Below are 25,270 nucleotides of genomic sequence, written 5' to 3' on the forward strand. Positions count from 1 at the left end.
GGCACGCTGCTGAACAGAGCGCCGCTTTAGGAGGAAGAGCATTTCCTGGGTAATCGCTCAGAAAATTAGCTCATCTCAACTACAGCAGCTCTCCCCAACCCCTGACCCGTTCAGACCTGGAATCCTGTGACTTCCCTACGCCTTTGTTTCATACACAATTCACACAATTCCCACTGCAGGGTCGCAGTGCGACTTCAAGCAGAGATGGTGAGAGTGGCGCAGGGCGCGCTGTGGCTTCCAGCAACGAGCAACAGGAAGATTCTGAGCACGGCACGAAGCACAGCTTGTTTCCCAGTGAGAAAGGTTCAGACAAAGCTCTCAAGGTTGTTCCAGTTTACGGGGAGTTCAAGTCTGAGAAGATGAGCAGCTAATAATCAGTTCATATTAAAAGTTCTGACTGCTCGATGCTTTGTAACTTGTCAGCTAGAAAACGTCATGAAAGAGGTGTAAAAAAAAAAACCACGGGGTGACCAATATCCAACGGAGTGAAAGTTGTTATAAAATAGTGCCTTTTTGGTCGGTGTTCGTTTTTTTCCAACAGCTGAAACGATGCAAAGTGCTGCCGTGTGCACAGCGCTGCAGGACGAGAGAACCCAGCTGGCAGCTGCTGCACGTTTTCACATACTTGTCACCCACTTCTCACTCTCTTATTTCTTCCTTTGGAAAGTGCTCCTGCTTGCAAGCGACATCCACCAGCAGATGGAGATCTAGGAAGAAAAGGAAATAACGAGTAAACATCAGTCTGCAAGTTTTGCTCAGCATCACACGTAGGGACTGCAGTTCTAGCAGGTAACGTGGAACACGGCCTGAGAGGCTGCAACAGCAGGATTGGAGATCTACAGGAACAGGAATTGTTCTCAGTTTGCAAAACTTTGTGTAAAACAAAGAAGAAAAAATGAAAGTGATTTACGTGCCCATTCATGCCATGGTAGAATGGAAACATTTCCAGTGTATGGAAGATAAAATTCAGCGCCTTACAGCTCAAGGAAAAGAACAACAGCATGAAGTCACGACAGGACCACTACCCTCGTGAACTTCCATCTCACAACAGCTGCATTCTTGTCTTAGGAAAAGAATTCCAGCCCCCTTGTTGTTCTGCGCTACAAAGTACCTGTGGAAAAGGCAGCAGCTCTGTGCTTCCTCCACAGCAGACTGCTGGGAGCAAACCCTGAAGAGCTGCCTGGATGGAGAAGGGAGGCAGCTGGTAACAGCACAACTCCAAACTGCTTAAGAAACAGCATCCAAGAACCATTCATCCAAACCAGACTGGCAGTTGAGCTGGAGCAAGAAGCTGCAGTTCAGACTCCTGAGAGCACCTCCTATTCATCCTGCTCCAGGACATGCTGCAGTGCCCCTGGGCCAGGCTTGGCCCTGCACAAACACCTCTGTATGATTTCACCTCGTTTTACTAGGAATGCTGGATGAGTGTAAGATTATTTTTCTCTGGAAGGTGCAGGAAATAATTCAGATGAACACGTGATAGCATGGGAGACCTTTGCTGAATGATGATTTGCCCTTAGCAACTGCACTTATAAATCTATCTGCAGCAAATGAGAGGGAATGCATAGTGGCACAGCTGTAGTGGCAAGGCTGGTGGTAAATGTCCAGGGCACCTTGCAGCACGACAGGGACGGAGTCATCAGAGCCAGTGGCATCTCAGTATTACGTCTGAGCTCCTGTGCAAAAACAGATTGGAGGAAGTTGCCAGACTGTATGAAGAAAATGATCAGATAAGTCACCGAAAATAATACTTAAAAAAAAAAAAATAGCCATAGAGGAAGAGAGCTTTTTCCTAAATGCATCCGGATGCTTCAATTCAGAAGTAACCCCACCTGTTCCATTCTGAGACTGCTATTTCCAGAAAAAAAGGCTGCAAACAAAAACCTCTCCAGTGAGAATTTGATCCTTCTTATGTGCACTCTTAGAAGAGGAAACACAAAGCACAGACACTAGCTCCACTGCAGAGTCACTGGGAGACTCTCATGCACCTGTGGAGAGCAACAGGAGACAGGAGGGGATGCAGTTTCTATCAGTCTCTGTCAGTCGTTTGTGAAGGCCAGAAGGACACCTGCTGCAGGTATAGATGCTGCAGACAAATTTATTCCACGCTAAGCTGACTCACCTATCCCCAAAACCCCAGTGTATAGATGAGCTGAACAAGCAGGCAGTCAATACAAGGAGAGACTCGCTATCAGCACCTTTATAGCCGTGTGCTAAGGTTGAGCCAGGGGGCCTGAAAAATGTGGTCCCCGAAAGGTGTGAGCCACCCCTCAGAGCTCCATAAACCAATAATAAACCTGCCAGGTACTGCAGAGCCGTGCCAACACTCCATGAAAGAGTAGGAAGGGAACAGATGACACAGCCCACTGTGGATGGATCTGCTGCAGCTTCTGACTCTGAAGGAGAATTCAAAAGCAGTTCTGCTCTTAACAAAGGAGATGAGGTCCTGCTGTTGGACTGTGATGTGCAAAGACAACCAGCGTATGAGGAGTAAGGATACGCTTGAAGGAAACACATTTAAAACATTTTGAAACAAACAAAAAAAAAGAGCAGGATACTTCACCCTCTGTGTAATTACCCTGTGTTAATTACTTTCACTTCCATAGAACAATAAAGCCTGAACAGCTTTGAGAAGTGACTAGAGAATTTGATGGAAGAAAAGCTCACGGAGGTCTTTTTTTTTTACTTAATAGCACAAAGATGTTTTTGGAGGCAGGACACAGGACAAGAGACACTCTTCCTCTTCACCCCTGTTTGACAGACATTCCTACCTCACCGTGTGATACCTTGAACTTGGTGTCAGCACACAGCAGAGACAAGGGAACAATGTCACAGACCTACTGAAATAGATGGAACGAGATGGAATGTTGTGCAGCAGGATGCGTGTCAAACGGTGGGCTCAGGCAGCACGCAAATGGGCACCCAAAGGAAAAGAGAAAAACTGCAGGACTTACACTCAAAGGACGTGTGAAGATAAGAGGAAGCAGAGACAGCTGCTTTAAAACAGTTTTGGATCACACATGAAAGACAGCAGTCACAATCCAGTAATACCGAAGGAATTGCTTACCCCTTTCCAAGGACTCCAAAGGAGGTGATCTCCAAGTAGAGATTCCTCCTTTGTGACTGCCAGCCCATAAATGAGGTAGGGAGGGGTGCCCTACCTGTGCTCCCAGGGCTGGCTGTGCCCCTTCACCAGGTGCTCAACCACTGTTCAGGCCGTGACCTCACAGCTCCCACACAGACATGTTGTGAAGAAACAGTTGGGAATGGTCACTGTGCCCATTTTTAGCTTAGAAAGGTAAAAGAAGAGGATGTGTCCAAAGACACACAGAAGAAAGGAGGTACAGACAGACAAACACAGAAGCTGACAGAAGTCAGCTCACACTTGAACACATCTCCTCCAGGCCTGCAGGTGGAACACAGGAGATGGGCACTGCATCTCCAAAGCCATGATCACGTGCCTTATTTACTCTGGGACAACTGGACCCTGATGGTGTTTGGTTCACGTGTGCTGTCTGTCTCCACCCTCTGTCCTACCAGCCCTGAAAGGTACAACAGTGGAGATGCACCCCCGGATGACTATCAAGTTTCCCAGAGTGCTACTATGCTAATCACTGCTAATTATCCAATTAGCATAGCAATGTTTCATTTCTGTAGAACACTCCCATGGAAACACTTTCCAAACACTTTCCAAAATGTTCCTGCAACTTCACAACCGTTAAGTAAATTTGTTCTTCTTAATCTCTGCAATTAAGTATAGTATATAAGTACCACACAAGTATAATATATTTTTCTTAAATAAACTTTTGCTGTAGATACAAAAACTAGAAGCACACCAGCTGTCTGTGCTATCAGTAAGGGGGCCAGAACTCTCAGTTCTGCATTTTAAACAAAAGTTCAAGGTGGCATCCAATTCATTCATTCATTTATTTTATAGCTTCCAGATAAAAAGACATTATTCCTCACTTGCACATTTGAAACTGATGGGCATGTGAGCTGAATTATTAACTAGCATAACTGGAACCTGGAAACCACCCTTTGAAGTGAGGAACGGCTCTACAGCCTGTTCGATGATCAGCTGTGAGGGAAATGGCTTCCCCAACACCTGGATGCCACACCAACTTTTCCTCCAGGACAGATCTGAAGTAGCCTTGGTGTCCTCTCATGTCTCTCTGTCGTGAGGATGTCGAGGTTTTCCTTTGGTTATTAGATTTGGTGAACTGTTTGGCCTCAGCTGCTCTCCTACTTGTTTCTCTCATGTCTGTCAGCAGACACAGCAGCATTCCAGAACACAATTTTTTGTCAGCTTCTACACTTCATGAGTTTGTTGGTTTTTGGTTTTGTGTGTGTGTGGCTTTTTTTTCCCCCCTGCTACTTCAATTGTCATTTCATTACCCAGTCCTTCCCTGTGGCACTGTCATGCTCCAGCACACATCTCTATGAGCTTCATCTCAATACTGTGACATCTGTGTTCCTCAGACAACCCCCAGAACAGCAGGTTTCATCTACTCATAATTTGTACTCTTTCCCACATGAGCAATTGGTGTGTCTCTCAAAGGGTGTCAGTAAGTACACTCAGAGGTTGTACAGAAGCAGTATTTGAACTCAAGGTACAAAGAAATACATTGCAGACAAGAGCTAAGCTGGTCTGACTTCCCCTTTCTGTAATGGCCAGTTTTCAGAGCAGCTCTATTGCTAATCTCTAAAAAAAATAAATAAATAGCATCTCTTCTTACCTGGGGACTTGTACTCCTGTGAACTGTTTCTCTTCTCTCTGTTTCTGGTTTTTGCAGATGAAACAGTGCATTCTACAGGTTTGTTCTCAGGCCCAGTTTCTGGAGTGAGGCATCCCACCTCTTGTGTCTCCGACCTCAGGAACGGACACTTAACACCAGCATCCACCTGAAAAAACACAGCAAGGGAAGCAAAGATGACTCAATGGTTTCTTTTAATCACTTCAACCGAACAAATAAATATTTTTCTCCACTCCAAAAGGACATCTAACAAGTGCTAACAGTGCCTTATGGACTGTATAAGCGTTGTTAGCTCAGAGTCAAGGTTGCCGGGTCCAAAGCCAAGCTCTTACAAAATGCCTTATTAAGCAAAACGTGAAGTCAGAAAGCCAGAACATGAAGAGTGCTTGTACTCACAGTGTCAGCTTCGCCCTGTCACCACACCAGGCACGACAAGTGAAGCAGAAGAAACCCAGGTGCACTCACTGGTACCAACAGCTGCGTTGCTAATGACAGGTGTACCTGGACAGCCCAGCAGAGCTGTGTGATGCAAAACTGGGCAGGTGAGCAGTGCCCTTTGCCTGGAAATCTCACCCCACCCCATCAAATTGGTAAGACATTGCATTATAATGTTGTTGCTTGCTTTTTGGAGCCCTCTGCTGCTGCTCCACATGTATTTTGCAGGCAACCATTTCATGAACTTGAGTATTTCTTTAACAATGTGGCAAAATGTGTAGCTTTAATAAAAAGGAAGAAAAAGCCAAGCAACCAAGCTATGATTCTGTCCCAATAAGGAAGTAAAAATAAGCACAATTAAGCACCTGGAATTCACCTTCAGACAGAAAGATGTTCTCACTATCATCTGTTACAGAGCACTGAGCTCTTCTGCAAATATCCTATCAATCAACATCATAAGATGAGGGATTGTTCAGAGCCTGCAGTGTTTCCTTCTATGAAGGCAAAAAAAAAAGCTTCCGAAAGCTGGTATGTGTGTTAGCAGAGGGCAAAAGGTCACCACAGGCAGTAATAAGACATCAGCAGTTCCAGAAATCACTCTCTCCCTCTTGAGTCTGCCATTGCTCAGCATTAAACATACAGCAGGCAGCATGTATGCAGATTAACAGAGATACAGACAGATTTGCTGTAGAAGCTGCACCTCAGTTTTCCAAAAGGCCTGTGCAAACGCAGCATCTGAAATGCCCAGGCAGACAGAGCTCCCCCTGCAAGCCCCTGGACTCGCTGGCCGTTCAGTCACTTCCGGGCAGAATTTGCTCTTTGAAATGTGTTGTCTGTATGTACTGCATTAGTAGCATTCATTAGCTAATAGGAAAACCGTCTGGATGGCTGTGCCTTTTTGTCTGCCATCGGAACACAGCTTCTCACTAAGAGTAAAAGCAAAGAGAAGGAGGGAGGCCTGTAGTTCATTATCTCCACCAGACAGAACGCAAGTTCAGTCTTGAGACAGAGTCTTAGGAACAGGGAAGGCTGGCAGGGCGCAGAGCAGGTACAGACATCAGCAGCTGCGGGTCACACTTCTCACACATGAGCGGAGCCCTTCCATTCCCGTTGACTTCTCTGTCATGAAGCCTTCTAGAGAAAGGAGCATGCAGCGTTCCCTTTTCTACTGCCTATGTAGGATCTTACCCACCAACCCTTCCAACAGTCTTTTGTGAAACTGGCAATAATACAGTTTCCATCCTAACAGCATCAGCCCACATAAATCTGGTTCCAAAGCTTCTTCATTTCTTTTATTTTTGTAAGTGAACGTGCTTCTCATTATGGCTTTGCCACATCTGCAGACGCCTCACTCGGGCCCAGCACTGCTGCAGCTCCATCCTGAATGCTGCTTGGCAGAGAATCAAACAAAGCTACCAAAGCTGACAGATGTGAAAGTTTTGCCTTTTCACTTCACTTATTGAAAAAATGCCAAATTGTTTGCAAGAAAACCCACCCTGCTGTGCCTCAGTGGTTACGTGACTCCAGTGCCCAGCTGGAACCACAGTGAGAAACGTTAATAAGATCAGCCCCTGTCTCACACAAATGGGGTTTGCTGGATTAACCTTCCCCAAAGCAAGCAGGAGTTTCAGCCTTTGGCCAGGGATACTACAGAGGAGACAACACAGGAGGCACATTCCCCTTGAATGATAGACGTGCTTCATTTCCACTTTAAGAAGAAAGCATTTCTTGTGAGTGGATTGAAATATGTCCATCTGAGGCCAAAATGTGTAAAGACAAGGACACCTGTCCTTCACTCAGGTGAAGATAACAACGCTGAACCTGGACTGTTGAATGCACTAAGACCTTTCATGCAAAGAATTGCTCTTTAATTTGCTGTTCTTTAAGCCAAGCAGCAGCACAAAGCAGGTGAACAGCTTTCAGTGGAGAGGACAAGGCACAACAGCTGCCCCAAAACTAACCAAATGATAGGAAATATTGCGAAAGAAATAGAGAACAAAATATCAAACACCTCTGCATCCATTGTTTTCCTGCAGCTTCAATGTGGCGTGCAGCCACGGTCTCCTCATTTTAGAAAGGATTTAATAGAAACAGAAGAGGCTGAAAGCAAACTCAGAGATCCATGGAGCAGCTGCCATGCAGAGGATGCTACCGGAGGGAGTCTGGAGAGCAGACTGCTGGGAGGCTGCGACAGACTTCCCAAATCACAACTGCGTGGAGAAAGAGGCTGGAGGGAGGTGACTGATGAAGCTCTTCATCAGCACACAGCGAGCAAAGCATCTCTTTGGTCAGAGCTACAATTCATGTGGCTTCAAGGGCTGACTTCAGCCCAGGGAAGAGAAACTGAATGTCAGGTACACAGCATCATCCCAAGTCCTCCCACTGGAAATACAGGGAGCAGTGCCCTGTTCTGGGTGCAGGTTGTTCTTGCTCTTCCCTCAGCATCAGGTTACAGCTATTGTCTTCAGGCCTGACACCGGCAGTCAGGCTTTGATCCGACCCAGCAGAGCTCTTCTGATGTTCGTTCATTAGCACCAGAGGAATTTGCTCCTCCTCTGCTGCTACACAGAGGAATAAAACAGCCTTACCTGCACGGGCAGTATTGTACCATCAGCTTGCCTTGAATTCCATGACACTGTGCTACTGAGAGCTGTGGAAGCCTTCCAGATTCAGGGATAAGGAAGAGAGCAAATAACGTAGGAGCCCAATGGATGTACAAGCATAGGAATCTCCTTTGGAGAGTTCTGCACCTGCCATGATCCCAGGCCCTGGAAATACCACTGGAGGAGAGGCAGCTGTGGGGTCAGGCTAACCCTGCCTCCAGATTAGCAAGGGGAGACAAGTAAGAAGTAGAATACTCCTAACAAAAAGAGCAAAGCTGTCAAACAAGAGACCTAATAGTGCCCAAATTTCTCTTCAGGACAGAATAATCCCCAGCTATTTAACCAGTTGACTTCCAGAGAAACAGAAGACTGTGGCCAGCACCAGCATTCTCATGCAGGAATAACGGAATAAAAAAACCCCACATCTTCCTCCTCCAAACAACGCCATGGCTCATGCATTGAATTCATGGAATCATAACATTGTTAGAGTTGTAAGGGACCTTTAAAGGCGTCTAGTCCAACTTCTCTGCAGCAAACAGGGACACCCACACTCAGTGCCCGTCCAGCCTGGGGAAGGACTTCTCCAAGGATGGGGCACCACCTCTCTGGGCAACCTGTTCCAGTCCTCCATTCCTAACAAGAAAGCCAGGCCCACAAAGTCCCCAAGTCTTTCACAAAGGAAAAGTACACTTCTAAAAATGCTGATCCAAAGATGGCAAAGCTGAAAACATTTAAACTGTGGTCAATAGTTCAATAATGAATGGGAACTCCCTAATGAGCAACGAGCACAACACAAGGAAGTGCTCTTCCCTACGTGAGGCTGAGTAACTAGCTTGATCTCTGCAGAAACTTGATCAGAATGTACATCTCTTTCTCTAAATGTACCCCTACCATTGTATCAAATGGTAGGTATCAAATCAATGGTACCAAATGTACCATTGTGCCTTCAAATACTCTTTTTTTATTAAAGGGTAAAGGAATAAGTTGTAACTCAAAAAGGCTACCACTTCATCACTGTCAATACAACTGCACTTTGCATTTTTCCCTTGCAACTGAGTGGCCTAAGTGGGCAACCATAGGCCAAGTTTTGGACATCAGAATGGCCAACATGCCATTCACAAGAGATACTTTTCCACTGCCTTTTAAAAAGAACAGTTTTGGTTTTTTTTAAACCACACTTTACCAAACAGATTCTTCACTATCTGTTAAAGTCCTAATTAAAGAACTCCTCAGTTCTTAAGAATGCAAAAAAAAACTTACAGCTATCAGACCACAACCCAGCATTCCTACTGAACGGTGTTATCTCCGCACACAGGTTGCTTTATCTTCGCTGCTTACCTTCTGAGGGCTGAACGACTGTGCTTCCCGAACAATCATGGCTGAGAACTGGGCTGGGAGGTGGTCTGGCTCTTCTCTCAGTTTTCCTTGTGCTTCCTGCGTGGCCGCAGGTTCTCTCTCTCCCTGAGCAGCTGCACATTCTACAGACGCAGTGCTGTGCAGAGCGTACAAGTATTCCGAGGGCTGTGACAGAGAGCAGGCCACCTCTTGGTCTCCCACCACAAACGATGCAACATCTGACACCACAGGGGTGAGAGGTTCCAGCTGCCCTTCGTCATCCGAAGGTGGATCGTCGTTCTCAATATCAGCTAGCAGCTGTTGGCCTCTGTTGGGCTGGGGGCTTGACCACTGGCTCTCCACAGGCTCCACTTTCACTGTTCCAGCTTTCGGCGACGAACGCATTTCATCGACGATCTGAAACACAGCTTCCAGATTTACTTCTGTCTTCTTGCTTTCATCAGTGTGGTACGGCCAGTTAGAGGGCAGGAACTCAACTGCGTAAGGTGGCTGCATTGGAGGACTCTGGGAGAAACAAAAATGGTAAACGTGTCTTTCCAAACAGTATGACAGGACGTGCAATGGCTCCGCAATGTTCTGTAAATGAACCTGAGCAACCAACAGAAGAGTCTGTAAATTCAAAAACATGAAAGCTTGTTACTTGCACCTAGATCAGCAGGTTTAATTAAGAAAAGGCTACTGATTTGGCTTAGTTTTCATTAACCGCCTTACTCACAGCAAGCTCACTTTCTTCTGTCTGCCATCTGTTCTTCACAGCACCCGAGTACTCTTTGAGATGCATGGTCTGTGCATTGCCAGCATACAGCCAGCTGTTCAAATCAGAAACTTCTAGTCTTAGTAGGATCTGTGGAGTCACACTAGAACCACTCCTTTCACAAGCAACATCTGTGATGGAACAGGACAGAGCGCATGTACCTGACACCAGATCCTCTAAAGCTGAAGCAATCCTGCTACGTACAAAAATAACAGAAACCACAAGATTTTTAAGCAAGAGAAGAAGGTACATAAGCTGTAAATGTGCACAGGGAGAACTCAGCACGAGGAGCTCACACTACACGCTGACAACATCTTTTCTCCCTTCTGTCCATATACACACTCACACAATGAGTGATTTCCAAGGACACTCCTGTCCCAGCACGAAAGGGACTCCAGAAAACAAAATGCTGCAGGATCTGCCCGTCTGTCACAGCCTCTGACCAGACACCCCCCAGTATCAGCACGTCTCACAGATGTGTGACTCAAAGTCTACATAAATCCATACAGATCTTCAGGCTGGAAACACCTCTTGGAGGACACACAGAGGCTGCCTTCGCCACCACAGGACTGGTCTGAATGCTACTGAAAGACCTCACTGGAATGACATGACTAGATAATAGGATGCGATGAGCAACACAGTGATCTTTTTAAGCAGAATTCACATAAATCAAAGAACTTTCAAAGCAGAAAGAAGGCAATGAAGAGTTCCAAAAGCAGCTAGTCCTACCCAAAGGAAATGACAAGTCACATTTTAACGGCCTCTGCCTGTACTGCTATTTTTTTCTGGAGGTTGGCCAGATTTAACAAATAATGGAAGGGTAACAGTGCCTGATAAATAAGCAATATAATGACTTCGAACAGAAACTTGGGTACTTCTACAATACAACCTTACTTTGGAAGAGACCTAGTAAGAAGGATTAGTCTTTAGAGCTGATTTTCCTCAAACATTCTGGCTGAGGTAAGGGGCACTAAGAAGCTATTTCAAAAGATGAATACATTAGAGAACAGGAAGCCACAGGATTAGGAAAGTCATAGAAGATCAAAAGTCACTGAAGCATCTGGTCTCTCAGCAGCATGAACATCAGAAGTCCTTGAAGGAAATACCACAAACAGATGAGAGAATATCAAGATCCCTTCTTCTGGGTATATGAAGACAAGTCCTGTAGCTGACTTATGCAGTCGTGCTGGTCTGCAGTCAACTACACACTTTTAGGGAGAAAAACAAAAAAAGACAAAACCTTGAATCTGAGAAATTTAGGTTAAGCAAAATCTTTTCATTGCCAGCTTAATACTTTTAAGACACGAGTTTGAACTTAGTTACCTTCGTGTATTTTTTTTCCAGTTGTACTCTTTAAAAATATTAATACAAGATTTTTCTTGTTTTTATTGCACTGTTTATTTATTGCCTTAACTAGCAGGATTTTAAGGAAGATCTGGGTAAACAAGTCAACTGTCCAAAAGGAAAACAAAACCAAAAAGGCAAGTAACCAGTCAGCCAACCAGCACACCGCAACTTCTGCCTCTTCCTTGTGGAACTGAGCTTCAAGCTGTTAGAACACACAGCCATCTTCCTGGCTGTGCTGCAGGCTCTAGCATGCATTTCCAGCAGGAGAAAATGCCCACACACAGCTCAGTGTCGTGCAGAACCAGAGAAGGCACTTGGCCTGGTGGAACCTCATCAGGTCCCCATGCATGGCGTCTCTCCTACCACTCTGGACTGTTCCAGTCACTTGTTAACTCTGACAGCTTGGTATACATATACTGCTGCTTCTGAAGATCTGTACCAGTGGTTCCTGATGGCAGCACAGCGTCAGGGGAGGACGGTCAGCACTGCAGCTGGCCACATCCCTCAGCAGAGGCTGGGGAAGCATCTCCCCAGAGCACACAAAAGGGGAAACGATTATTCTTCACAACTCCTTGGAAACCACAGGGAAATTGCAGCCCCCTGCCCCATCACCGTGCTCCAGGAGAGGCAACCTACACTACACCAAGACTCACAAAACTTCACAAGTTCTATTGGTCTATTCTGTAGGATATTTGTGTTACTCTGCTCAAGAGAGCAGGCAGAAGCAACCTGGGATTACCCTTGGGCTGTTCACACACAGGAATACCTTCCAGCATCCTCTGCCCAGATGCATCAACAGCTTTTGGCCTGGGATCCCCTGGCTACAGTTGCATTATCATCACAGCATTCATCAGCAAGCAGCCTGAATCTCTTTTGGCTCTGCACACTGCCCATGAGCTTCTTCAAACAAATCACTTTCACTGGGCACTTTGGACAGTGCATTTATTCATCTAGCCCTAATTAACAACTCTCTTGGAATGATTTGCTATCCCAAATGCAATGATAAGAATTTATTTGATCATCACTTCCCATCAACCAGACTCATTCCTATGCCCTGGCTGGAAAAAAAAACTCCCACAGTTCTCAAATTTGAAGTCAGAGGACAAAGATGCACCATGTGCAAAATTAATATGAGAGTACCAGTGGCACGATTGGCCAGTGACCATTTATGGACCCACACCAACACAATATTCTGGCTGTAACATGAGCATCTTGGATAAGATGATATTTAAAAAAAAAAAAGCCATGAATAAAAGACAAAGGTTGATATTTGCAAGACAAGAAACTGGATAATCAAGCTTGGGTAGGTAAACCCTTTCTCAGCATACAAAGCATAACTTGCCTCTGTGACAAAAAAAAAAAAAAAAAGTATATATATTATTATCTAATACAAAAGTATTGCAGCCTTGCAGTTTTACTTAAAATCTTTGGCAATTGATAAGGCAGCTCCTCCAAATAAGGTGCTTTCTATAACTTGGGTGAAAATGCAGAAAAAACTGAAGTTATTTTAATAGGGCATCTCTGAGGTGTGGCTGGTCCCAAAAATCATCTCAGTTTTCAGTCATTGAATGAACCTGCAGAATGCTGCCTGGGATGACATAACAAAACATAACAAGAAAGGAGCTCCTTCCCAGTATTCCCATAATGTTACAGAAATGCATTTTGTCCAGGCAAAGTTATTCTTCAAAGATAAATGCAGACTTGTTAACTAGAACAAATTCTGGTGAAGTCAAGCACAGATTTCATACAGAGGAAAACACTGCACCGAAGGGGAGATCCACCACAGTGCCACCTTGGAACCTGCCCAGGCATTGCCAAAAGTGCCTCTCCAAATCTTCAGCGTTCTTTGAAATAAACCCTGTAAAGCACTTCCCTTTTACTTTCTCAAGTAGATCAGTTTTCTAATTTCCATCCTTCATTCTGGCGCCCATCACCACCCATCCAGCTCCCCCTGCTCTCACCTGATGGCAGCACGCTGCACTCACCTGGAAGAAGCTGCAGTGGCTGTAGGTCAGAGCTGTGGGACTCGCACAGCAGGTCAGAGGGCTGATGTGGGTAGCAGGGGAGCAGCAGGGCAGAGCAGCTGCAAGAATTCAAACACACCGATCAGACTTCCAGAATCTGTGCTTGGTGTGCAGAGTTCTATGGCTTCCTTTGATTAAACAGCTCAATAGTTTAGCTAACTAAATGCCAGCACTGCATGATCTCCCAATTGATTTTACGACTTCACCTGAAAAACATTTGTTTTATATATATATACACATATACATGAACACATATGTTGTAAAATGGACATACACAAACTTAGAAACTTCATAATCACAATTTTTGCACGCTGTTATCATCTCTTTTGTTATCATCTCTTCTGTTGTCTCCTTCCACCACAACAGGACACAGAGAGGGGATTCACACAAGAAAAACACACCTGTGCATGCATACATACTGGAATTAAAGGGCCACTGCATCCTAAACAGCATCTTTGTGTATGAGGCACTGTTCTGCAGCTATTACCTTTGGGGACATGCAGAAATAGTTAAATTAAAAGCAAAGGCCTCGCTTGCATGACAGATAACCTCTAAAACTGCCATCACTTTGAGAAAAATAAATGTTATCATGTTCAGTCCAGCGACTGTAACAGAGACTAACAAGGATAGAGGTAGTGAACAGATGAAGTTTACTTGCAGTGCTGGAAACTGACATGGGATTCCACATAAGGCAGATGTTACAATAACCAAGCGTGATCTTTTTAGAACACCTGTTCTTCCTGCCCTTTTCAATGAGAGCTGGTGGGATTCTTGTGCAGTTTACGGCAACAAACAGGGGAAAACAACAAAGATAAAGCCAGTGGGGCAGCCTCCTAAGCAAGCATGGTATGTGCTTATAATTTGCAACTGCAAAAGCTCATTCTGAGCGACTCTATGATCAAATTCAGACCTCCTTCAGGAGAACATCCTACGACCTGCAGACATATCCCTGCTCTGGATACTGCCATAAAACAAAACAAAACTTGGTTTGGGAATATTTCACTCACAGGAATCTCCAAACTATGTTGACAAACTCAGAACATCAGAACAGCTTCTGAAGGACTTCTGGAAAAGCAATGGCAAAGAAGTTCCTTCTAACCTACTAAAGCAACCCTAAGGAGAAGCAAACACGTGAAGACATTATCTTCTAATGAAAAAAGAGGAAGGGTGTGAAGGGAAGAAGTGCTTGTGAGGTACTGCATAAGTGAAACACCAGCTGAAGATCACTTTCTACAAAACACGACAAGATAAATGGCAGCACTCTTGTCACAGCCAGCAGCACTAGGAGCAAAAGCAACTCGTGAATCAAAGACATTGCAAGGTTTGTAAGGCGAAGGGGGGAACACAACGCTGTGCAGGACACGAGAAACCGGTGACAGATTCTGAAGGGGAGAACTGTCACACAGAATGGTTTGCTCTCACAAGGATGCATTTTTGGCAGCTCGCTGACGGCAGCAGCGGTGCCTGTGCACTGTCACAGCATGCACGACTGAAGGCACTTCGGCAGCAAACCCACCGTGAGACAGAACAGCCCTACCTAAGTGCCACCACCGCCCCTGGTCACAACAGGACATCCATCACACATCCAAACAACTCTGTAAAGCTGCTGGAGATGTATTTACCGACGAGCCGTGCTACCAAAGGTGGAGGTGCCAGTTCATCCAGAGTGCTTCACGCCTTCAAATGGAATCAAGGTGCAACAAGCTCACCTGCTTCACTCACATGCTTTATCGTTAACTGCAGAGATTGAATTTCTGAGCTCCACTGTCCAAGGCACAGCTCATCTAGCCATACCCAGAAGGAATCACCAGAGAAAGCACAGTCTGCTCTGCAATACTGACAGCAAACACAGCCTGAATATTAAAGAGACAGGGATAAGTGGTATCTTATGGAATAAATGAATATGGATTGAACAAATTAAGAAGGAGATACAGCCTTTTTAAATAGAACGGAGTAAGATGATCAGCCTCAGAATTGATTTGGTTTCTGTCAAAAAACAGACATACTGCTGCCCATAAAAGCCAGAGATGGAAAATTTCTCACAGTCTACAGGATCCAACGTGCAGAACATGAACACAGCTTACACAAATGGAATTGCTGGCAGTGGGACCGTAACCAACCCAGCGACAAAAGCCTCAGGACAAGTGGAGAGCAACGAAAACGCAGCTCACAGAGCAAGGGAAGGGCTGAGCCATGCACTGTGAATATCCTTGCACAGATGCCGAATGACTGTATTTCAAACGTGCTGAACATACATACCCATACTCAGAGAGGTCACAAAGAACTTAAAGGAAATTATTTAGAAGCACACTAATAGAAATATTAAAAGGAAAGACAAGTCAGAAATCCTGGCAGTTGAACAAGAAAAAATAGAAGAAAACAGAATAGAGAATGAGTTGACACCAGTGAGTACGTGATGAGAATGAGTCAGTAAAATACTTCATTTTCAAGAGAAGTCACCCTTTGCTGTTGTCTGGAGAGACCTGCAGTAGGTAAATGAGCAGAGACATTGGCGATCGTGTTGCTGTGATGGTTGCTAATAACAGCAGCTTTTCTCATGGCAGAAAAGAGCAGAGCCATGGAAAAAAAAACTCTGTCAGGTCTTCCGAAGCCACCACCTACCAGATAAAGCTCTGTGCTTCAGAAAAGCAAACTGATTTCATGTGGAAAACGACAGGTTCTTCACTGTCCGCCAGTAATCAGGAGCTGGATGTTGGTGTTATGGTGAATAGCTTCAGGAAAACATCAGCTTCACACTCAGAAGCTGTCAAAAAGATTCCCAAAGCCACTAATGAAACAGACATTGTTGTGAACTGCGGAAAGAAAGGAAGATTATTATTGACTGCGTGAACTTCTGATTTACTCACACTTTGACTACTGTGTGTCTTTTTGGACTCTCCATCTCAATAAGAAATGAACACAACTGGAAAAGACCACAGGAGGGCAATGTGAAGGATGCACCAAACACTTCCCTGAACAAACAGCCGAGTGGGGCTCTGCAGCCTAGAGAAAATGCAGCAGAAACGTTCAGAGTCACGAATGGTGCAGGGAAGGGGACAGAGATAGATAGACAGTATGGAAAATGATGTAACACCTGGCTTTGGGAAAATAAACACCAGAACTTTTACAGGGTTACGAGGGATCCCATGCAAACATTTGTTCCAAGGCTTCCAGAGCCACAAGTCACCACAAATAAGTAAATCACACAGTCTCTTCAATAGGTCACGTCTCACTCTTTTGTCCAAGAATAAAAAAACAGATTACAGCGAAACACAAGAAATTACAACAATGTCCTACGTAAATTGAGGCACTCCATTAAGCAAATTAGAAACCATTATGACGAAATGGAAACTCTTACCTACCTCTCTCTCCCCTCTTGAGATAATATTATTTTACATGCTCACAATGTTTCAGTCGACAAGAACAAATCAATCATTTATGTCTTTGCTGAAGGCATAAAGGCTACAGTTATATCAGCAAATTAAATGCATCCAGATCCATTCTTAGGCACAGACTCTGCTAATACCATTAAAATTTCTCACTCTTCCTGTCATAACAGCTACATCCCAACAGTCTCTTGGAAATGGTCCTACCTTCATGCTAAGTGCTGCTTTTCAAGCATGGTGCAACCAAGCTAACAATCTAATGATGGGGTTGATGCAGCCTTGAATAATCACAGTAATGTCTCCAAAGATCTGGCAGAAATTGGAGAACATACATCATCTCCAGGTACTCAAGGGTGCAACAGACATCAGTAAGCAGCCAACAGGCTGACGTGAGCCAGCAGTGTGCCCTGGTGGCCATGACAGCCAATGGTGCCCTGGAGTGCATTGCACACAGCGTGGCCAGCAGGGCAGGGAGGAGATCCTCCCCTCTGCTCTGGGTCCAGTTCTGCTCCTCTGTTTCAAAGCAGACTGGGAACTGCTGCAGAGAGCGCAGGGAGGGATGCAGAGATGGTCAGGGCCTGAAGCATCTCCCTTACGAGGAAAGGCTGAGAGCCCTGGGGCTGTTCACATGGAGAAGAGAAGGCTGGGGGGGATCTGACCAGTGTTTATCAATATCTAAAGGGCCGGTGCCAAGCAGTTGGGGCCAGGCTCTTTTCAGTGGCGTGCAGCAGCAGGACAAGAGGCAAAATAACAAACTGGAATGTGAGAAGTTCCATCTGAACATGAGGGAGAACTCCTGGGGTGCCAGAGCCCTGAACAGGCTGCCCAGGGAGGCGGAGGAGTCTCCTTCCTTGGAGATATTCAAAACTCACCTAGACACTTTCCTGAGCAACCTCCTTAGGGAACTCTTTGGCAAGGGGTTGGCCTGAAGAGTCTTCAAAGTTCCCTTCCAAAACCTACGGTTCTGGGATCCTGTGTTAGCCAAAGGAGATGAGGCTGACACTCTCCAGCTTTTTCTGTTCCACTTGAGCACAACCTACACGTGAAACACGCAGGAAGAATGCTGCAGACCACCCTACCAGTGCGTCCTTATCGTGTCACATCCCTAAGCTATGCCTAAGGAAAGCTAATTACTCATCATACAGCTGGGTCAAGAAATTACGGAGAGCACCTGTGCCTGTTCCTGCCAAATCAATGAGCACATCGGGATGGGCCTGCAAACAGCAGCTGTGCAAGCTCTGATCTTCTACAAATTGAAGAATGAAGGAAACGAGGATGACATCCAAGGTCTCTTCCTTAAAGAAAATGGGAGCTGTCTTAGATATGTAAGCAGGATGGATTGCATTGCCACTTCGTGCTCTCCCAGTTTCCAAAACTAGCTGTCTGTGCTCTCTCTACAGTTCACGTAGAAACAGACTCAACAGAAAGAAACTGTCTTCCAACAGCATAGATCTAAGAAAGCTGGATTGACTCAACTTCTGGGAGGTGCCTGTTTCTCTCTACTGACTATATATGTAATCTAGACGACAAGCCCAGGCATGTACAAGTGAATATTATACATTCAGATGAATCTTAAGCAAGATAAATCCTACTACTAGTTTTACAAGTGCATTACTAATGCATCTAGTCTGCTTTTCTCAAGGGAAAATGTGGTGCTATTTATGCTGTTTTAAAACAGACACTGCGTTTTCAGCTGTTTACTTATTTTAAGAAGCCCCCTTCGACCAAGGCATATGTGAATTTTAAGCTTTCATTTTATCCTTACAGAGGATGTATCATTCAGAATAACATAACTGCTCCTGAGCTGTCACTCACAAAAGGTTGCCATATTTAAACAAGCTCTACAGCCACAGCTGTATTCAAAAGGCACCACTGGCCTGCAGTACCAGGAACTGATATTTCTCACATGGGCTCATTGCCTGACTTTCCATTACTGGGATATTCTGATGATCAAACTTCACTACACTCCTCTGATGCAGTCCCACAACTCTCAAATGCTCCAGTAGTAGCAAAAGATCCAGATGAACATCTCCTGTTTCAGTGCCTTCTCAGTAAGAATCATAATGAGAAAAAAAACAAGGAAATCTTTTTGTTGCCTAAGTTAACAAACAAATTTGAACACACACGGAAATGAATCTTTTCACAAAGCCCAGCACTGATTTAATTTAATAGGACTTCAAAAACACATTCATTAAACATGAAATGAAAAGAGCTCCAAGAATGAGCATGCATTCTTCAGCCCTTTCTCTTGTGAAATGCATTCTTTAAGATGAACTATCACCTTCCAAATAAGCTAATCTTGGTTTTGTGCTCTCGAGATGAAGGAAAGCAGACTTTTCATGTATACATATGAAAAAATAGGCTTTCAGCATTCTGTATGCTGTGAGGTACAGAAAAAAGGATAGCAGAGAGATGAAGAGGTAGACAGAATCAGCAGTAAGAACACTGCCCAAAGTGGCAGAGAAAATGAAAAGATTTTTAATGCTGCCTATTGAAATGGCAAACCTTTCTTCTCAAAACTACTGAAGAGTTTACTGAAATTTCAAAAGCCTCAGCCTCCACAACGTTCTCTATTTGAATCACACCTGAATTATTACGCCTTGCAAAATGTGGAATGCTTTTACTGTGCTTCCCAGTAGCACCCCCCCCCACACACAAAAAGAAAGATTCTGCTCTACTTTTCCCATGGTGTTTCAAAGCAGAAAAAAAGGTTTTTTCAACAGCACAACTGATTTCTTCTTCAAACTTTTATAACTCCAGTGGAAGAGAACAGTGTCACCCAGTTCCAGGGATCTACGTACGCTGGTTTAAATCTAAGCTGCTCACCCTCAGTTCCTCCGCAGCCAATACTGCAAATTAGAGGGAGATCACTCACGCAGCACCTCTTCACAAAGCCTCAAAGCTCAGTGAATCACAGCCTCCCGCTGCCCAGCTCCTTTCCTGACCACAGAAGAGGTCTGGAGGAGTAGTGGAGATAGAGACATCTAGAACTGCAGGTGAGCTGTACTCAGATAGAGACAAGAAGGGACCGTCTCCCCTCTTAAACTGGTGCTCTCAGCTCACCCTGCTCCTGGGAGGAGACATAATGACTTGCAGCTCGCAATGCAAACTCTCTGCACTAATCTCTGTAACACCACAGGGCAAGGAACACGTGGCAAGAAGTTCCCTGCTTCTTAAATCTTTACAAGTGTCCACAGGATTTGCATAATTCCTCAGAATCCCTCCTTGACAAGAAGTGTAACAGAACCGGTGGCTGCTGTCTGAAATGGAAGCGAACGCTCCCAGCAGAGGCCTCAGAACACACAAAAGACACGGAGATTTCACTGTGTGCTTTTTGGAGAGTGACAGCAGCCACCGCATGCAAGGTTTCTAAACAGGGATATCTGACTCAGTGAAGGAGCAGCTGCCAAGGGAGGAACGGGCAGAAAGTGAGAGTAATCACTGAGCCTGGGTTTGTCCAAGCCAAGAGTCACGGTGTTCCGGGTTTCAGAAGTTCCAGGGAAATAAAAAAAATAAGAATAAACAAAACAAGCGTGGTTTTTTCCAGTTCAAGGCAAGAGCAGAAAACAGGAGAATAACTTGCTTCAATTCTCCTCTAGAAAAACAAATCCCAAAAACTCGTCTGAAGTAAGACTGAAAATTCTAGCAGCAATGCTTCAGACAAAAGGAGGTAGTGAAGATTTCTGTAGCCCCCCTGTCTGCAGCACACAGAAATACACTGCTGGGGAAGGAAAGAAAACGGGGACAAAGATTATAGAGCAGAAGGAAACATTCTGCAGAAGATTTGCGGCTGATCTTTGGCTTTAAAAAGTTACTTGGGAAAAGACGAGAGCAAGGAGCAGTGTGATACTTTTCAATAAGTCCTCTGTGCCTTAACGCCATCCCCGTCAGATTTTCTTAATTAAACATTAAAGAGAAAAAGGGAAGTTAGGCTAACAGTTAGGCTAACAGCCTAGGTGCAGACAAATGTTCTCCTCCTCACCCTTCAGCCTCTGGAAATCACCAGAGGATACCAAGTCTGGAGGGAGGGCAGGAATACGGAACTGAAAATGCTGTAAAAGTCTTTAAAAGTCTTTACAATTTCTAATTCTCACTGAAACACACACAACGGAGCACTGTGAAAAGTGCACATATATATATATATGACTTTTAGAATTCTTTTTCTTACCTGTTGGATAATAGGCTTGTGAGTAGTGCAGGGGAGACGTGTAGCTGCTGTACTTTGCAGGGGAAGTGGCAATGGCTTGAGAGACCTGCTGAAGTGGCACAGGAGAGGCACCGGACTGCAGGGTGTACGTGACCTCTGTCGGAAGCCTCTGGAATATGGGGAAGGCAACCCCCTTGTCTGGGAGGGCTGCGGACGCCTTGTGTCCTGGGAGCAGCCCAAGGGAGCTCTGCCACGTTCTGGAAGGGATTGGAGTCCGATCCGGGCTTTTTGCTGGTAAGGAGCTGAGGCTCTGCGGGGAGGCCGAGATGTAGGAGTAAGGAAACAAGCCGTCTCGTTGGTAAGGCCGATGGAACTGTCCTGCAGCCAGCAGCCCTGCATCAGGCACAAAACAAAGCAACTGTTAATGACAGGAGTTGTCACAGGTAACGAAAAGGAACACGAGGAGCCAAGGCCCTGCAGCGCTCTTTGGGAAGGCAACCTCTGCCACAGTGCGCCTAACCCACAAGCTGATCCTTCCACCCCAACACCCAGTAACAGATGCAGTGACAGATTTATTGTTGGGTCTGAACAAAGCGAGGATATAAAAGCAGCTGCTTCCTCCCAAGCGTCCTGCCTTGCACCAGCCTCTTATTCTCCAGTACGAAAAGCACAAGCTGCAAATTAGCACTGGAGGAAGGCAGAGCTGCAGGTGACTTGGCTTCTGTGTAAGTGACAGAAGGGCACCAGTGCTAATGAGAAAGGGAACAAGTGTTAGAAGTAAACTGATAAAAAAAGAATAATGATTTGTCCTTCAGATCAGGCAACACTGCTTACAGGTTGTCATTTACCCCCAGTGGGTTTTGCTTTTTGCTACTGTTGTTTTCGTAACTCTTTGAAGTGTTGGCATTCTAGGCCAGATTGCCTCCTTTGCCAGACGATGCGCTGGCCTGGTGTGGGTTTCAATATTTCTGCAAGAACAAGCAAGTCCTCAAGAAGAATGAGAAAGGATGCTACAAGCTCAGCAATTCGTTCGTAGTTCATTATTGGGTACGGCTGTAATAAAGGATATCCTCTCTGAAATACACAAACTCGCCTTGATTCATAAGATCACTTGTCATTCCTACGTCGACTTTTTCCCAGTCAGCTCAACCACTTCAGTTTAGACTAAGGCAGCCCAAACAGTTCTGCTGTTTTATTTCCTTCCATCCATCTCTGGGTTGTTATTTTGTGAAATGTCATCTGCTCTTACACTGTGGCAGCACAGTTTCTGTGAGAGGTTTTCTGACATTCTTGCAACACTGGCCCAGAAATCCTCATCGAATTCAGGGAAGTATTACTGTGCTTGTTCAACCTCGCAGCACTGCACACAGCCGTGCTGAGCTTTGGAACAGCCTGCATCAAACCAGTCTTTCTGAAAAACAGCCTCACATTTTGCTCTTTCACTCCTCTGATAGGAACTGATCAGAGAAATAGGGAACACACAGCCACCGGTCTGCAAATTCACATCAAGTCATGAAGAATCACTAAATACACACTGCTCATCCCCCAAAATTCACTCAGAGCTCATGCACAGGGCTGTTTATTTCCAGCTCAGTAAAAACAGAGAATGAAGAGAGAAGTCCTTTGTTTGTATTTTACATGTAGATGGGGAAGTTAAGATAATGTGGTTTAACACACAAACAAGACATCATTGGATGTTAGGGTACAATGTGCCAGCTGCTTTACAGGAACTGTTCCTGGACATTTAACACGAGCTATATGTTGCAATGCACCTGGAACAGAGGGACACTTTGCAAACAGAAATATCTTCCATCTATCAAATTACCTCATATTTGCTGCAAAGTAAGACATGCCCCTAAATAGCACAGCACAGAGCACACGGGGAATTGTCAGCCTGTCAGAACTCGACTGCCATAAGAACTGATGTTTTCTTTGTTCTTTTTTTTCTTTCTAGAAACTCAGGCTGCTAGAGCAAACACCAGCTAACAGCAGGGGCAAAAACACACCCATAAAAGGGGTAATGATTTAACGGCTGTATTTTTCTTAGGATTTACTCTATCCATGGCCTGTATTACACCGGTCAGATCTGATTTCACTGAAGTAGTAGAATGACAGAATCATTCAGGTTGGAAAGGACTGAGATCCCCAAGTCCAACCCCCACCATGCCCATAACCACATCCCTCGGCGCCACATCTCCACGGCTCTGGAACACCTCCATGGACGGTGACCCCACGGCTCCCTGGGCAGCCGTGTTGGTGTCTGATGACTCTTTTGGACAAGTTTTTCCTAATATCCAAGGTTCAGGTTGAACCTTCACTGAACCTTCACTGGCACAACTTGAGGCCATCCCCTCTCATCAGAGCACTTTTACTTGGGAGCAAAGGCTGACCCCCATCCCCACCACCTCCTTTCAGGCAGCTGCAGGGAGCAGTGATGCCTCCCCTGAGCTCTGCCCCACTCTGCCCCATCCCAGCTCCCCCAGCCGCTCCCATCAGACGCGTGCTCCACAGCCCTCACAGCTCCGTTCCTTCTCTGAACGCACTCGAGGGTCTCTGTCTCTTTCTTGCAGTGAGGGGCTCAAAACTTAATAATGTTGAAAAAACAACAACAGAAACCCTAAACTTTTTCAGGCCTCAGTATCAAAGCACATTTCCTCCCTTCTGAAAGGTTTGCTTTTGTTTTCTCACTGTTACAGGTGTAACTTTGCGCACAGTACCCAAAACACCACATGAGTTACATGACAGCTCCTACTGGAAACAACAGAGCACAAACATCCAGAGCTCCAGAAGCATCCAGAAGTGGCGCTGCTGCCTGCTTTATGCCCTTATGGTTGCACAGCCCTGGTCCACTTCAGAATCACAGAATCACAGAATGGCCAGGGCTGGAAGGGGCCTCAAGGATCACGAATCTCCAACCCCCTGCCACACACAGGGCCACCAACCTCCCCATTTCATAGCAGCCCAGGCTGCCCAGGGCCCCATCCAACCTGGCCTTGAACATCTCCAGGGATGGACGGGGCATCACAGCCTCTCTGGGCAGCTGTTCCAGCACCTCACCGCTCTCGTAGTAAAGAACTTCCCCCTGACATCCAACCTCAATTTTCTCTCCCTCAACTTCAAACCATTTCCCCTTGTCCTGTTATCTACCCTTTCAAAGAGTTGATTCCCCTCCTGTTTGTAGGCTCCCTTTAGGTACTGCAGGCTGCAATGAGGTCACCCCACAGCCTTCTTTTCTCCAGGCTCAACAAGCCCAGCTCCCTCAGCCTGTCTTTGTAGGGGAGCTGCTCCAGCCCCCTGATCATCTTTGTGGCTCCTCTGGACCCTCTCCAACAGCTCCCTGTCTTGTAGTGGGGCTCCAGACCTGGACACAGCACTGCAGATGGGGCCTCACAAGAGCAGAGCAGAGGGGGACAATCACCTCCCTGTCTCTGCTGGCCACCCCTCTGCTGATGGAGCCCAGGACACCATTTGCCTTCTGAGCTGCAATGCACACTGCTGGCTCATGTTCAGCTTTTCATCCATCAGGACCCCCAGGTCCTTCTCCACGGGGCTGCTCTCAAGGACCGCTCCTTCCAGTCTGTATGGACACCTGCCATTCCTCCGGCCCAAGTGCCAAACTCTGCACTCTGCCGTGTTGAACCTCGTCAGGTTCACCCTGCCCACCTTTCCAGCCTGTCGAGATCCCTCTGGATGGCATCCCTTCCTTCTACCGTGTCAACCGCCCCGCTCAGCCGCACCACGTCCTGCCCTGTCAGCCTCAGAAAGGCCGCGTGCCGTCCTTTGCCTCAAGGCAACCCGAGATGGCGCGGCCGGGCCGGAGAGGGGATCGCACATCACACATCGCACATCGCACATCGCACATCGCACATCGCACATCGCACATCGCACGTCTGCCCCACGCGGCATCTCCCAGCCGCCCCACCGCCGCTCACCGCTCCTGTCTGCCTTGCCGGGCGTCGGGGGCGACGGCGGCGGCGGCTCTCCGGGCGGGCGCTGGAAGCGGTTGGGCGGGCGGCTGCCGACCTCCAGACCGGCCGCCAGCTTGGCCTTATTGGCGCTCGTCATGCGCTTCAGATGGACCAGGAGATCGGGGCGGTCGCGGCGGAAATGCGGGCTGTGGAAGTGGTGCAGGTGGCCGCCCGAACCGCCGTCGCTCTGCGGACCCGAGCCGGCCCTGGGCGGCGCCGGAGCCGCCACCACCTTACGGAAACCGTACAGGTTGAGCTGGCGGATGAAGCTGGTGAAGTTGGTGGTTTTGAAGAGCTCGCCCGCCGCCCCGTCTCCGCCCTGGCGCGGCCCCGCGCGGCCCAGCAGCTCGGCTTCGAACAGCGGCTGGTCGATCAGCAGCCCCTCGCCGCGGGCGTCCCAGCGGATGGAGCGGAACCGCGGGCTGTTCACCAGCCGCCACAGCTTGGCCGGGAAGTTGTTGGGGTTGATGGCGGGGGGCGGCAGCGGCTCCTCCAT

General features: G+C 46.4%; 1 protein-coding gene across 1 annotated transcript; it reads right to left on the reverse strand.

Moving 5' to 3' along the window:
• Positions 1 to 639: 639 nt before the first annotated feature.
• On the reverse strand, positions 640 to 25,270 carry HSF5 (heat shock transcription factor 5; the record flags this gene model as incomplete). Its single annotated transcript, XM_079544986.1, has 6 exons — positions 640 to 707; positions 4,737 to 4,902; positions 9,131 to 9,652; positions 13,235 to 13,332; positions 20,828 to 21,199; positions 24,739 to 25,270. 6 exons carry the CDS (start codon positions 25,268 to 25,270, stop codon positions 640 to 642), a joined length of 1,758 nt encoding a protein of 585 aa, XP_079401112.1.

Source organism: Tetrao urogallus, assembly GCF_951394365.1.
Source record: "Tetrao urogallus genome assembly, chromosome: 20".
NCBI classification, from domain to species: Eukaryota; Metazoa; Chordata; class Aves; order Galliformes; family Phasianidae; genus Tetrao; species Tetrao urogallus.